This window comes from Larus michahellis, chromosome 2 (genome assembly GCF_964199755.1).
Source record: "Larus michahellis chromosome 2, bLarMic1.1, whole genome shotgun sequence".
NCBI lineage: Eukaryota > Metazoa > Chordata > Aves > Charadriiformes > Laridae > Larus > Larus michahellis.
In genome coordinates this window covers 22986687-23001289 of record NC_133897.1, presented here as the reverse complement: position 1 = coordinate 23001289, position 14603 = coordinate 22986687, and the positions used below count along the sequence as shown (strand labels likewise).

The following is a 14603-nucleotide window of genomic DNA, read 5'->3' as shown; positions in this document are numbered from 1 at the left end:
AATACTGTGAAAGTTTAAGAAGACGAAGCATTGCTAAACTTAAACAATCTGTGCTGAGGGTGAATCTGCAAGACCTCTCCAAGTGCAAAAATGTGCAATTGAAACCTGAAATTTTTACTGTGTAAATATGCTCATGACAACCTGATCTGTATTCTCTCTGGTCAGCTATCCTTTTTCTTTAATTTTAATGAAAAGATGGAATGATAAAGCAAACCTACTGAGCCATGCAGAACAGAACAGTGTAGTGAACTCGTTGTCTGAGATCTACTTGTGGTTTTTGTGTCTTCAGGAACCACAACTTTTCAGCAACTTATCATCATAGAATTTGACTTTCCTACAAGGTATATATGTCAAACTCTAAACACAATATTTAAAACCCAAATTATACTAAAACATTTTATTTAAAATCTCTAGGTATACAAGGGGGGGAATCACAAAAATTAATTAAAATAAGATAGTGTAACCTTTCAATTTAGATAGACACATATAGTGATAGGTAGATCTATTACTAGGAAGCCAGATTTATCTTTTTATTATTATTTTCATATGTCTTCTTAACACCTTCTTCCCCCTAGATACCTTTACATTACAAGGAAACGCCAATGGACAGCCATGTGTATTCCCTTTCAAATACGAAGGCAAACAGTACAATGAGTGCACAGATGCTGGCAGGTCAGATGGCTGGCTCTGGTGCGCGACAACTGCAGACTTTGATGCTGATAAACTGTATGGATTTTGCCCACTAATAAGTAAGTCTGGCATTTTGTTTGTTAACTTGTCATGAAACGTTGTTGAGAAAACCATCTGTTGAGCTACCAGGTTCATTATCAGCTACTGGCTGCTCACCCTCATGAGAAACCTTGTCAGAGCAGCCCCAATGAAAAGCACCTGGTTTAGCATTAGCCCCAGTAGCCACATGCTCTCTCTATAGCGAGTGGAGAGGAAGAAGGGCCTCTGGAGCATGGTTCAGCCCAGCCAGGTTCTGACTCACCTGCAGGAGGTGGCTGTTTCTCTTTGTGGACCAGAGTGGTGAGGAGGCTCCTTGAGATCTCTTTTTATGTGTCTTAAGTGCATGGCATGACCAGCATGAATTTAGACTGTTATCTTCCTTTAAAAAAATTCCCATTGTTCTTTATTCCTCAGGCATGCCCTGTAGGCCAGTTCTTTCTGCTATATGCTGTTTTTTTCACCTTAACATCCATTTCCTTTCTTGTTCTTTTCTCCTATTGCCAGCCTACACAAAAAGTGTGCTGCTAAAATTATCCTCCTCTTCCATCTTTGTACTATCTTCTGCACCGAACCTGTGTTTAGATTCCTACGACTCAGGACACGGACCTATTCACCTTTCTCACCAACTGCTTTCCCAATAACACAACAGTTTCAGAAGGTTTTGTGAGTTTTTCTGCAAAGACTGCGGCTGATCTGCATATTGGTGCTACAGAGATCGCTTTTATAGTTCCTTGGGCTGTCAAGGGCCAGGTTCTGCAATTTTTGAAAAAGCTGCTTCTCTTGATGATGAGCTAAGAGGTAGTTCCTGCTGCATGAGGGTGAAAAGCCTCCAGGGTCATAGTCTACACATCTGCTTTCCTCCTCTGACTTCACCCTGGAATCTCTTTTTTCAATAAACAGATATGCCTGGTTTACCTAGTACTACATTTTGTGTAAAAGTAAATTTAAAAGGAAACATTGGAAACCCATTCACTCCCTTCTAAAAACTTAGAAATTTAAAATAATGTTTATAATTTCAAGAAAATTACACTTTTTTTTTAATTGATGCCTAATCTGATTTCAATTTTTCTGATGCTTTAAAACTGATGCAAGCATATGGTTAATACTGTGCATTTTTAGAGACTTTTTCCCAGCATTACATACTTCATTTGCATTTAGTTGGTGTGATATCAATCCCCTAACAGCAGTGCTCTATTTCACTTCTTCCAGATGACACAGAAAAATTTTGGACAGAAGATGTTTCAACTGGCATTCACTACCAGATAAACTCAGAATCAGCTCTAACGTGGCACCAAGCAAGGAAAAGCTGTCAGCAGCAAAATGCAGAACTATTAAGCATCACAGAGATACACGAGCAGGCATATATAGGAGGTAAAGTGATAGAGAACAAGACCTTAAAGTATGTTAGGGTGTTGTGCTGCCCCAGAGCTTTATACTGCCTCTTCCGTCTCACTGAAGAAGACAGGCTGTCAGGGGTGGTTCATCAGGGAGACGGTCTGAAATGCCCTTTCTCTAGTTGGTGTCTTTTTATGAAGGATTGGTCCCAAACCTCTACAGGGAGGGAAATGGCCCCATCCCACTCTTGTGCTCCAGGTAGGAGCTACTGCCTCTTCTGCAGCCTGTCCCAGGGGGAAGGGTTTCCTCCGCTTCCCTTTGTGCTGGTGCATCCATTCCTGAGCAGGACTATGATCTGGTCCTCAAATTTACCTTTTTCCTCTGTGTTTCAAGGATTATTAATCTTTCTAGGAGAACATATGACGATGGCTAGATTGGTCCTAACACGGGTACGTTTACATACCTGAATTCCAAATAACTCCACTGGGCTTCAGATACAAGTATCATGGTATTAGTTTGGTTCTAAATGGTGTGAAGGAGGCTTTGAAACCACTCACACAGTAAAAAATTTGGAAGCAACTGATTGGCACACTGTCTCTGTAATAGTTTTGGTGTGTTTACGCCGTGAAATCTGTTACAGAAATATTTTAGCACAATTCCCTAATGAAAATAAGATATTTTTTACATGTCTTACGTTGGATTGAAACAAAGTGAGAGAAGTAAACTCGTATTTAAGTAGTGAAATAAGATGTTAATTTGCTCTTTTAACTACTGAGGTCTCTGCTAGATCAATATTTATTCATTCACATATTTTATATTCATTTACATTTTTTAATCTGTGCATCTGAGTAAGGTGGAAAGTACTGGTTTGGGGTTGGTTTAAATTAAGAAATATAAATTTCTTACTTTTGACTTTATTTCTCTTAGATGAACTTGCTAAGAATGAAGATAGGGAGATAAAGCTGAATTTTTTTTTTTTCTAATTTAGAGCTAACTAAAAAGTTCAGTTTTGCATTCTGGATTGGATTGAACACTTTGAATTTCAACAGTGGATGGCAATGGGCTGGGGGCAGCCCTTTCAGATATTTAAACTGGGCTCCAGGTAAGAATTGTATCTATGTGGTAATCTTTGAATGAATTCTGATAAGACACCAATTAATAAAAACTGCCCTAGCTACCTTTGTTTCAGGAAAGCCCTTGTTGATTTACAATAGCTGAAGATCTAGGCCTTTATTTTTAGAAGTACACTTCCAAATTACAAAGTTCACTGTGGAGATCAGCTGTAGCAGGTTCTTTTATTTTCTTATCTAAGAAAAGATCTTGTTTATGAAAGCAGAGTGTCATTTGGAGTGATATATAACACTACAGATGAGGCACCAATATTTTCCCATAACATGTTGTCCAAGAGCGCAAATATAAATCAAATCTTTCAAAAGTAGCAAAATATTTAGAAAATAATGGCACTATGTTGTCTGGAGAAATTCTAAGTATTATGGAGAGGTTTACAGAGTCAGCTCATAATTCCTCAGCAGCCTATGAAAAACTGCACTGGGTATCCTCAAGGAAGGGAGATGGAGGTGGGTTTACGGTCCCTCACATGTGGGGACTTCTTCTGTTTGGTTGTTCTTGTGATCCCATGTTTTCTTTGTGCCATGAGTATTTCAAGCCATCTCCTATTTTAGAAAAGTTGCAAGATGGAATAACTAAACTCTCATCAAAGTTTCAAAAAATTCTGTCTCAGGCAATTTCTTTTGCTGCTTACAGAGGTTTTTACGCACTGCAACGGAAAAGACAAGAGCTATTTTATAGGAAAGTAAATTGTGAAATTCTTAAGATATACCCGAGGGATGATATAATATAAAACTGAATATTTTTAAAGCTTGGAAGTTTTTGACACAGGATAAAGGTCTAGCTTCAGCTGTCCTGTCTGTGAGCATCGGGATAACAGGAAAAGAACCAGAAATTTCCCAGTGCTATCCTGACACAAAGTCAGTGGAGGGTGGTTACTTCACTCTCAAAGCATAGACCAAAAGCAGCATCCTACAAAGTATCATAGCACTTATCCCATGGGGCAGGGCTTCTTTGTATTAAATATTGAAGAAATCAGAATAAGTTCATATTTTTAACTGATAATGTGATGGTTTTGTTACTTTTCTTATTGATTTTTGCTGCGAGATTCTCCTCTCTCTCTTACTCAAAGGAAGTCCTTTGCTATTCCCTGGGAAAATCTGTGGAGTGATGAATCCCAGAAGGAATGCTAAATGGGAAAACCAAGCATGTAACCAGAGACTCGGATACATTTGTAAAAAGAGAAACCTCAGTTCGAAGTCCGGCATCATACCCAAAGGTAGGTTAGTCAAATAAAAAGAAAGATTTTTCTTTGACTTCTGGAAAGACCAACCTGTAAAGATCTGCAAACTATAAAAGGTATGCAATGTTATTTTTCAACCAAGATGATAGAAACCTTTAAAAAACACAGCTATACATGCACTCTCAGACTTTTATGTATTGTCTTTGTCCTCCCATTGTATATTAACCATTCATAGAAGAATATTATTATTTTGTTCCATCACTTTATCATTCATTCTTGCAAGACAGATATAAGCTGCTTTTCCACACTAACCAGTGCCAGCAATCAAATTTGCATAAATACAGTAGGAATTTTATGCTTCTCATTTGCTCCAAATGGAGAACTGCAGTTACTTTAATATTCATGCAAAAAATGCTCCTCTGATGGCAACAGCACACAATGCAGTGGGTTCATACCAGCAGAGCAGGAGGAGCAGCAGTACTCACACAGGCTACATTTCATCTGTGGCCACCCCCACCCCCAGCATCAATGACACACCGTGGCTATGAACATGCCACATGCAGGAGGGATCTGCTGGAGGTTGTCATCTGGGAATGCTTTAAAAGCTACTTCTAAAGAAGTAGTTAAATTAAAGAATGGACAGACACAATTTCAGAGAATTTTCATTCCAGCAGTAACCTTAAAAAGAAAAATTTTTAAAGCAAGCTTAAGGTAAGCTTTTAAAGATATTTAGGAATCTAAGTAATGAAAAAGCCACTGAGTTCACATGAAGAGAAAACTACCAGCTCTGCACTGATTTGCACTGCTTACTGACCTGCAGTGACCAAAGAATTACTTCTTGCTTTTCATATTTGAAAATTATATGTGTGTTTGCAACACGATATTGAACAGGAGGCAGAGCCTCATGTCAGCCACTGCAGGCAGCACAGGGGACCACGGCACAGGCACCCAGGTGCTCCGGGGGCCAGGGGGGAGAGGATGACGTCTGCTCTAGTCTCTCTTTGCTCCCAGAGTATTATTTCAAATTGCATCTCTGACACAATGTGGGCATTTTTCAATGATTCTTTGCTTGAGACATCATTCTATTTGCATATTTAGCATCCTGTGACTTGATGATATTTGGTTTTCATTTGAATGTATTTGCATTTCTAACTACAGCTTTATGTCTATTCATATAGTCCCACTTTTGTAAAGAGTGCTCGAGAGACCTTATTCTAGTGTCCTTTATTTTCCTCTTGCAAAATTACTCTGAAAAATTGTGCTTTAATTTTAGACGAATTGAGACCTATTAAGTGCACAGATGGTTGGTGGCCATACGCAGGCCACTGCTACAGCATTCAACGAGAACGCAAAATATGGAAAGATGCTCTGACTTCATGTAAGAGGCAAGATGGAGATTTGGCAAGTGTCCACAACATTGCTGAACAGAGCTTTCTAGTGTCACAGCTTGGTTACAGTGAGTATATATGTAGACCTGTATTTCGTTTGCCCCATCTGTAACATAAAAGCTGGGCTTCATATTAAATATTAATCCTTTTTTTTCTGAAATGTCACAAGTGGAAGGCTAAATCTAACTTACCGTATTCTTTTATGTTGTTGCTGTTGCATAAACATAGAAGTGTGTTTATATTTATCAAGAAATATTCTACATTGTAAAATCTTATGAAGTGGGAAAAAGAAAAAAATAGAGAGACATAAAGATCTCTAAAAATCACACTTTTGACACCTTTACTCTATGTTTAATATCTTCAGAACTGAGCTCCAAACCTGTAAGAAATTTAACTTCTTGCTGAGATCAAAACCTCCCGCGGAGGTTAACCTCTTGCTGTATATCCTTGTAAGAAAATAATATCTTTTCACTTCTGATTTTCCTTGTATCTGTAGTAACCAGTCCCGACACTTGCTGCACATGCTGGACTTGGTGAACACCCCTGATGGGCCATTACTAGCCCCCCGGTGCTTCCCCATTAAGGAGAGGTATTGGCAGATGTCTTCATGGCTTGGGCTCAGTATGATCTCCTGACAGGTGGGACACCCACTGTCCCACCCTCCACGCTAGGGGCCACTTTGCTGTTCTGAATCACAGATACTCAGAAAGTTTGTAAAAATCTTCCGCCAGCCATAAGGAGCCTTATGTTTATTAAACTCAGTGTTTCTGGATGGAATCTGAGGCGTTTTCAGTACAGACCAAGATTTCTCTTACTGCAGATCTGAGAGGAAATCAGCATTTTTGTTAAGGCATGAAAACCACCTCTCATGTACCACATCCCAAATTTTTCAGTCCCTGTTTGTTCTGGGTGTGAAAACGTTCACCGTATTGCATAGTGGGCTGTTACGAAATCTATTTCTTTCCATGCTTCAGAGCCGACAGAAGAGCTATGGCTGGGTCTGAATGACCTGAAGGCTCACTTCTATTTCGAGTGGAGTGACGGGACTCCTGTGACGTTCACCAAATGGCAGCGCAGGCATCCCACCTACACAAACGGTGGGGAGGACTGCGTTGTCATGAAGGGGCAGGTATAACCATGCAGTCGTTTTATAGTAATGCAAATTAATAACTCCCTCAGTCTGAAATCACTTGCCATTATATACTTATTCAGGAGGAATTTTTCATATTAACTTAAAATAGTTTTCCCCATAAAGCTGGCATCAACCAGACGACATGTTCAGAGGACAGGAGCGATCAGAAATAGAGAGGTAGCATTTTGCTAGTGCTACCTTTTGAAATTTCTTATCTGGTGAAAAGTCTGATCCGGAATTTTTCCATTAGATTCATTCTGATTCTGCAGCAATGAAAAAACATTATAGCTCTGGGACAGGACTGGGGATGAAATAGTTAATGCACTGTGTGGTTATCACAGATGCTATTTGCATGACTCAATTTCCAATCCGATAGACCATTACGTCCCTCAGTGTCACTTCATTGAGAGCTGGCATTGAGGCGTGGAGCCCTGGCACCAGCTGTGACATAAAGAGAGCACTTACACCTACCTGTCAAATACCTAAAATCCTATAGTATTTCCGACTGCTTGACTCACGTACTTTATTTTCTTGCAATACATGGTTGTCTGGGTTTTTAGACACGTTTACACGCCTCAGCATGCACACGCATACACACAAAAAGTGTCATGAATTTTAAATTTCAATACCATTATTGAAGGAACTGTTATATCGTAGAACAATATCGGTGTTAAGTGCCAATAGAATTTTCCCCAGATTTTATGGTGAAAAAAAGCTCTGATTTAAATTTTATTTTTTGCATAATTCCTTTTTTAAAAGAAATTACTCATTTTCCGAGTCTTCTCCTTGATGGATAAAATAGTTAGGTTTGCAGCAACACACTCAGGTGTGCATTATTTCAGTTTCACTGACCTTTTTGCCAGAAGTGTGGTGAAATAATACCGCTCAAAATGCAGACCAGATGAGATGTATCTTTACAAAACCTCTCATGAAATAGATAGAAATAGCAAGTAATACTGAGACTTCAAGACGTCATTTATTTTTTTCTTTAATTTCAAAACAGCATCAAATGAATCTTAAACCAATTCTGACAGATGTGTCTATTTTTCCTTAATAAATAGATCTCCAGCAATGATCCTACAGCCTTCCTAGGTAACATATTTCAGTGGGCCTTCTAGTGAAGAAAGACAAAAACACTAGTTTTCCTATGTTTATCAATGCCCCTTTTTTTTTACGTTTGTTTCTTCTCCCTGCTATTGTAGGATGGATACTGGGCAACTGATGTTTGTGATAAGCAACTTGGTTACATCTGTAAAAAGAAGGCTTCGTCACAGTCCTCTGAAAAGGAGACAATTGAGGACCCAGGCTGCCAGAAAGTAAATGCTCTCTCATAAATTAATTATGTTGAGAAAAATGAACAGGAATTAATTACTGGTTCTTGCTTCTTTTAGAGTCTTTGTGTTTGTACCTTCCAGAAAATCTACTCTTGAAGAAAACTAGTCTTTTCCTACTAGCATTTTACTGATACATGTACATTTTTCATTTTTTCTCTGAAATACTCAAGAAAGTCAATTCATTTACAGGTACAGAAATACTGCCTTTCCCTCCATTCCCAGAGGGAGCCACTCTGTGACAAAATTACATATATCTTTTAAATCATAATTTCACCACTATTCTCTGTGTTTATGCTCTTAGCCTAACAACACATGCAAAATTACCAAAAGCCACTTTGTTTCTTCTCTCATATCTGCTGTCTATCTAAAGTATTTATAAAGTCCTTATAAAGTCCTTACTATATAATAACCATAAAAGAAAGAAAACGATTTCAAAACAGAAAAGGATCAGCTTTTCCATACCGTGGTCCTACCAAAATGGACTACTTAGTTGTCCTTTGAGTGATATCAGCAGGTTATTTTTTTCCAAATGAGTAATTTTTCCAGAATTGACCTTTTCAGAAAACCATTATATCTACATCTCTCTAAGAGCAGGAAGAAGCAGGGACGTTTTACTGTTATTCCTCCTTTCTACCCTCCCCACAAACAAGCCCTGACTGGATTCCTCTTGGCTCAGAAAGTCTCCTCACCCATTAAATTAGGGATGGCAGGGGCAGCTTCGGGGAGCTGGGCTTGTGTGTGAATTCACTTCCGTATTGCAATGGTTTTGTATTTCATTATGTCAGATCCCTCTGCTCCAGAAGGCTGGAGCTGCAGCTCCCCCCTGAATGAATCGCAGGCTCTTTACGGTGCAGTTTGCATAACAAAAGCACACTCACAATTTTCCTCGAAAAGTCACGTACAAATAAAAGGGATGAAAACTACGACCTCAATGTCATCCTTTAAATAAAAAGGCCTTCTGTAGGAGGAAACAGCAACAAAAGCTTTTGGTTATTAGCAGAGCAGCCCAGTCTCATCTCATTTTTAAGCTTACTTGCAAAAAATTTAACATTGAATATTTACACACAAAAGAGCAGAGCTAATTTCTATATTGAATTCTTTTTCAATTTCACATTAAGAACCTTATGTTTGTCACAGGGTTGGAAAAGATATGGTTTTCACTGTTATTTCGTGGGCTCTGCACTTTTAACGTTCTCAGAAGCAAATAAGACATGTGAACTGAGCAAAGCTTATCTAGCTACAGTGGAAAGCAGGTAGGAGAATACCTTTTTTTATACTTCAGAATCAGTGCTTCTGATGGGGAAATTTGAAAAAAATGTCCATTTTTTTGAACTCTTCAAAGTGCTTTATCAGCACTTCTCAAAATTTTTGTAGTAGTAAGCCAAAAAGAAATTATCCATGCAGGAAAAAAGAAGATTCAATGTTTTAGGATATGCTACTTAATCTATTAAAACAGTTTTCAAATTTTGGGGGTTCTTGAGTTAAAAAGCTTTTGCTTATCTTTCAATTCCTAATTAAAGCAGCTTCTGTGTTATTTTGGGGTTCCTTTTCTGTTGGAAAGTAGTTGCTACAATTTTCATCTATTTATTGATGGGTGTTATCTCATTATGATAGGAAAGCCTTAACAAAAAATATTTTCCTGAACTACCTTCTAAGCCACATTCTGAACATATATAGGGAATCTTCTCCAGGGCCTGCCCCACCACAGGCAGAACATATCATCTCCAACCTACTCGTACCTCAGTCAGGCTTTGCAGGCTTCATGGCCTCTGAGGAATGTGACTGCCTTCAGAGGTGATGGGTAGCAAAGCTGGCAGTTTGGTCCTGACTTGGTGGTCTGCTTGAGGCACCTCGAAGATCTGGAAAGACAAGGAAAATAGTAGAATATAACTAGATGCCCAAGTGAGCAGCGATTTGCAACATTTCACAGAACTGGGCGGAAAGGAGAGAAGATGCCTTCAGCTGAAAGGAGAAAGTTGTCCCTCAGCAAATTCTTTTGACCACACTTAAAAGCTTGCCCAACTTTTGACCAAACTTCACTGAGGAGCTATTGCCCTGGGATCATGCTAGCATGATAGCAATATCTCTGTTTGTACCACTTAGATTAATATTGCAAGGTAATAGGTTGTGAATGAACACTGTTTTCCACTTCAGAAATGAGCAAGCCTTTCTGATTAGCTTGACGGGGCTGAGGTCTGAAAAGTACTTCTGGATTGGTCTCTCCAACACGGAAGAACGAGGGACGTTCAGGTGGACCAGTGGTGAAACTCCTCTCTTCACACACTGGAACACAGCAATGCCAGGTAAGCTCTGCATGGGCTCAACCCTTGTGACTGGAGTGCAGCTGGAATTCATGTGGGTTTCTGCTTTCCATCCCCTGGTGTTAGAAATTACAGTAGGCACTTTCTTTTGTGCTTTGAGCTGTAGGTGGCCAACACCATCAGACCTTGTATTTGGCACCACTGTAACAAACGCAGCCACAGCTGTGTGTCAGGTGTTGTGTAATTCAATCTCCTGCAAAGTTGTACAAAACCAGGTAGTTTATGGGCTAGACTGAAGGGAATACTGTGCACGAGTTAACAAGGTCTATGGTCTCATTTTTTTCAACTTTTTAACACCAGTTAACAACAATTCATAAGATTGAGAAAAATTATTATGGACAAAGATTTTTAACCCACAACTTGCCTATGTCAGAAATAAGCAGCAAATGTCCAGCTGTTTCGCGTTTCAACAAAACAGATTAGGATCTACATGGGAACTCTGACCTTCACACATGCTCACGAGATATGCCTTAAAAAAAATTCATTGCACTTGCTATCAGCCTTCCTGAAATTGAATTATTTGGAACCCCAAAGAAGTTGTCAGATCATCTGCTACATATGTAAAAAAATCAAGTGCGATTTGCCCTGTGATTTCCCTGGGATGGCAAGATAAGGGGAAATGGTTAGTGACCTGCTAAACCACTTAGACACACACAAGTCTATGGGGCCGGTATGAGGTTCAACAAGGCTTGGGGAAGTCTGGCTGGAAAGCTGCCCAATGGAAAAGAACCTGAGGGTGTTGGTCAACAGCAAGCTGAATGTGCGCCAGCAGGTTGCCCAAGTGGCCAAGGCGGCCAACAGCATCCTGGCTTGTATCAGAAATAGTGTGGCCAGCAGGACTAGGGAAGTGACTGTCCCCGTGTACTCAGCACTGGCGCAGCTGCACCTCTAATACTGTGTTCACTTTTGGGTCCTTCACTAGAAGGAAGACGTTGAGGTGCTGGAGTATGTCCAGAGAAGGGCAACCAAGCTGGTGAGGGGTCTAGAGCACAAGTCTTATGAGGAGCAGTGGAGGGAACTGGGGTGGTTTAGCTTGGAAAAAAGCAGGCTGAGATGAGGCCTTATTGCCCTCTTTAACTATCTGGAAGGAGGGTGATAGGATGAGAGGAAATGGCCTCACATTGCGCCAGTGGAGGTTTAGATTGGATATTAGGAAAAATTTCTTCACCGAAAATGTTATCAAGCATTGGAACAGGCTGCCCAGGGAAGTGGTTAAGTCCCCATTCCTCCATGGAGGTATTTAAGAGATGCGTAGATGTGGCACTTAGGGACATGGGTTAGTGGGGGACTTGGCAGTGTTAGGTTAACAGTTGTACTTGATGATCTTAAAGGTCCTTTCCAACTTAAATGATTCTATGATTCCATTGTAAGGAAGATTTGTATTCTAAAGCTGCAAATCTCCATTTTTAGCAAAGGTGTGTTTGTAAGACTCATCAGCCCATATCTAAGCTATGGCAGGAGGTATTCAAAATAATTTTACATCCAGGGTGTTTTTAATCTGCATAATCTGCATCTTCCTTTTCATAATTTTCTATGAATAAAAGCAAAGGTCTCATAACTTAGAGAGTAATTAAGTCTATCGTTTTACTAATTTATTTTCCATATCACAAAGGAAAAGAGCAAGGCTGTGTTGCCATGGCAACTGGAATTGCAGCTGGATTATGGGATGTTGTCAGCTGTGAGAAGACAGCAAATTTTCTTTGCAAACAGCGGGCAATGGGAGTGTCGCCTTCTGCTCCTCCAGTACAGGTCCCCACAGCTGCCTGTGCCGAAGGATGGGATGAAGCCTCGCGACCAGACTATTGCTTCAAAGTAAGTGTGTGTCTACCTTCCCTGTGAGCCCGAGCATGGGGGAGTTGGTGCCTTGGTCACTGTAGTACTCAGGGATCCAAGTGCTGATCCTTTTTTGGGAATGATCTTCTCCACGGTATTCGAGTGCAAAAACCCCTGAGACAAATCCATCAAATATCATGAAAGTAAACAATTAAAAACTTGAAACCACAAAAATAGAGTACTAGAATTATGCTTTCTTTTATTTAAACGCCAGGTGAGAACCTCACCTAATTTATTTACTTCCAGGAATTCGGGACTTTAGAAAAACAGTATTGTGACTCCATACCTGGCCCTCTGCTAGCCTTTTCTCACACAGCACGTGATACTTTTAGTGATACTTTTAGATCCAGGTTCAGTTTGATATTGGTGACACTTCGGCAAGTAAAGGTTTTGTGCATTCTCTTCATTTAGATAAAAATGCCTTTAAAAGTCTCAGTTTTGAAAAGAAAAAAAAAAAGTAAAGGAAACACAAAATAGATCAAGGAAAAGTAAATACGCAACATTGGTCCTCCAGGTCTTTACTTAAGTATCCGCTCACTTTCTCTGTTGAGTCTCCCTGCCTGTTGGGAAGGTCTCAATTTCTGTGTCACACTCAATTATTGTTACTAACATTATTGGTTCTGCCAGCTACCAAATCGTTGATTACTCTTTCCTCAAAATGTCAAGCACCCAGTTGCTTACTTGAAGTACGTGTGTACTTCATAGTAGAAAGTGGCACTACTTGTATGCTTGCACCACCATACCAAAATCTCTTCCTTGGCCAGGGTCAGCACCTTGCAAAACTTTTCTCCATCTATACTATCTTTTCTACTCCAACCTATTGATTTTCCCTCCACCTTCCATTTCTCAAAAATCTCCTGTTTTCTACTGCAAAATACTACAACTGAGATATTTCATCTTTCTTTGAGCCTTTCAGTGGTCAAAGTTCCAATGAAGTTATAAATTATTTTTTTCTTCTCTGTACTTTGTGATACCTTTTGTTCTCCTCAGAGTTTTGTGCTACTCTTGTCTTATTTTAAAATAGAGGATGCTAAGAAAAAAAAAATACTTACGCTTTACATTACTAATGTTTAATATAGGTCTTGACAAATGTTGTCTCACTCAAGAGGAAAGGGGTGCTAAAGTGATACTGATTTTAATTACATAGTCAGTTATATATTCTTATATGTCAAACTTTGCACATTTAGTAATTTGTTTTTACCCTTTTTTTCAATAGTTTTTTGTGAGAGAGGGAAACCAAAAGAAGTCTTGGTTTGAGGCTGAAGAGTTCTGTAGAGAAATAGGAGGAAATTTGGTCACGATCAACACAAGAGAAGATCAAATTTTAATATGGCAATTAGCATCGTGAGTACTTGCACAATGATTCTTTTTCATGTTCATGCCACATTGGGCAACTGAGTGAATAAAAACAATATAATTTTAAATTAGAATTTAAAATTTTCATTTGGAAATACCATCCTGAAACATTGCTTTTTAAAAAAAAAACAAATTAATCTTGAATATTTCAAAGTGGCTTTGATATTTTTGAAATTTTCATCACAGGTTATCAAGGCTGTTCTCCAGATCAGATCAACTTTGTACATGTTAGTCCCTCTCCCAAAAGGGAGACAATAAGATGTTCAGCTCTAACTGTGCCTTTTTTTAACTAGCTGCAATTCATATTTCAATTAACGTCACCAGAAAACCCCTTCAGTTAGTGTGTAAACTAAACCAAAATGCAAGGACTTAATGTGAAAATTTTCTGACTATAAACTGAAGACTCCTGAAATCAAAAAATAATTAATTTTACTTAGTTTTTTGCTGGTACTGTAGGTGTCATGTCTTGCCTGCAATGTAGAAATTATGTTGTTATTTTCCCCCAAAATTAGACCAGTACATTCTGATTGTATTCTGTAATGTCAATGGCACATAACACATAGCTATTTAACCAACCCTGTTTCACATAGTGGTGAATCTAGGTTTAATTTCTCTAATAGCTTTAAAACTGTTATATAGAAAAGTCTTGTGAGACTGAAAATGTTCTTACTTCTCTGTTAAGTCTCTTTGCTTTACACTATGAAATCTTTGCAGAAGGAAATCTTCGTTTTATGTAGTGAATGAAACAGGACTCTATTTTATCTGGTCCATAGGTATGACAAGATAAATAGCATGAACGATTAAATAAACTGCATCGGAAGTGCCAAGAAGCAAATCAAGGCAGCTGAAAAACAATTTTCATTT

General features: G+C 39.0%; 1 protein-coding gene across 1 annotated transcript in view; it reads left to right on the top strand.

Moving 5' to 3' along the window:
* LOC141738713 (macrophage mannose receptor 1-like) overlaps positions 1–14603 on the top strand; it is a 39655-nt gene that overhangs the window by 826 nt on the left and 24226 nt on the right. Inside the window, exons 2-12 of the mRNA XM_074574534.1 lie at positions 576–749; positions 1939–2100; positions 3053–3166; positions 4265–4411; positions 5649–5831; positions 6738–6892; positions 8098–8211; positions 9367–9482; positions 10384–10532; positions 12163–12362; positions 13600–13727. Of these exons, the coding sequence (XP_074430635.1) occupies positions 576–749; positions 1939–2100; positions 3053–3166; positions 4265–4411; positions 5649–5831; positions 6738–6892; positions 8098–8211; positions 9367–9482; positions 10384–10532; positions 12163–12362; positions 13600–13727 (1642 nt within the window). The remainder of the gene's footprint in view (positions 1–575; positions 750–1938; positions 2101–3052; positions 3167–4264; positions 4412–5648; positions 5832–6737; positions 6893–8097; positions 8212–9366; positions 9483–10383; positions 10533–12162; positions 12363–13599; positions 13728–14603) is intronic.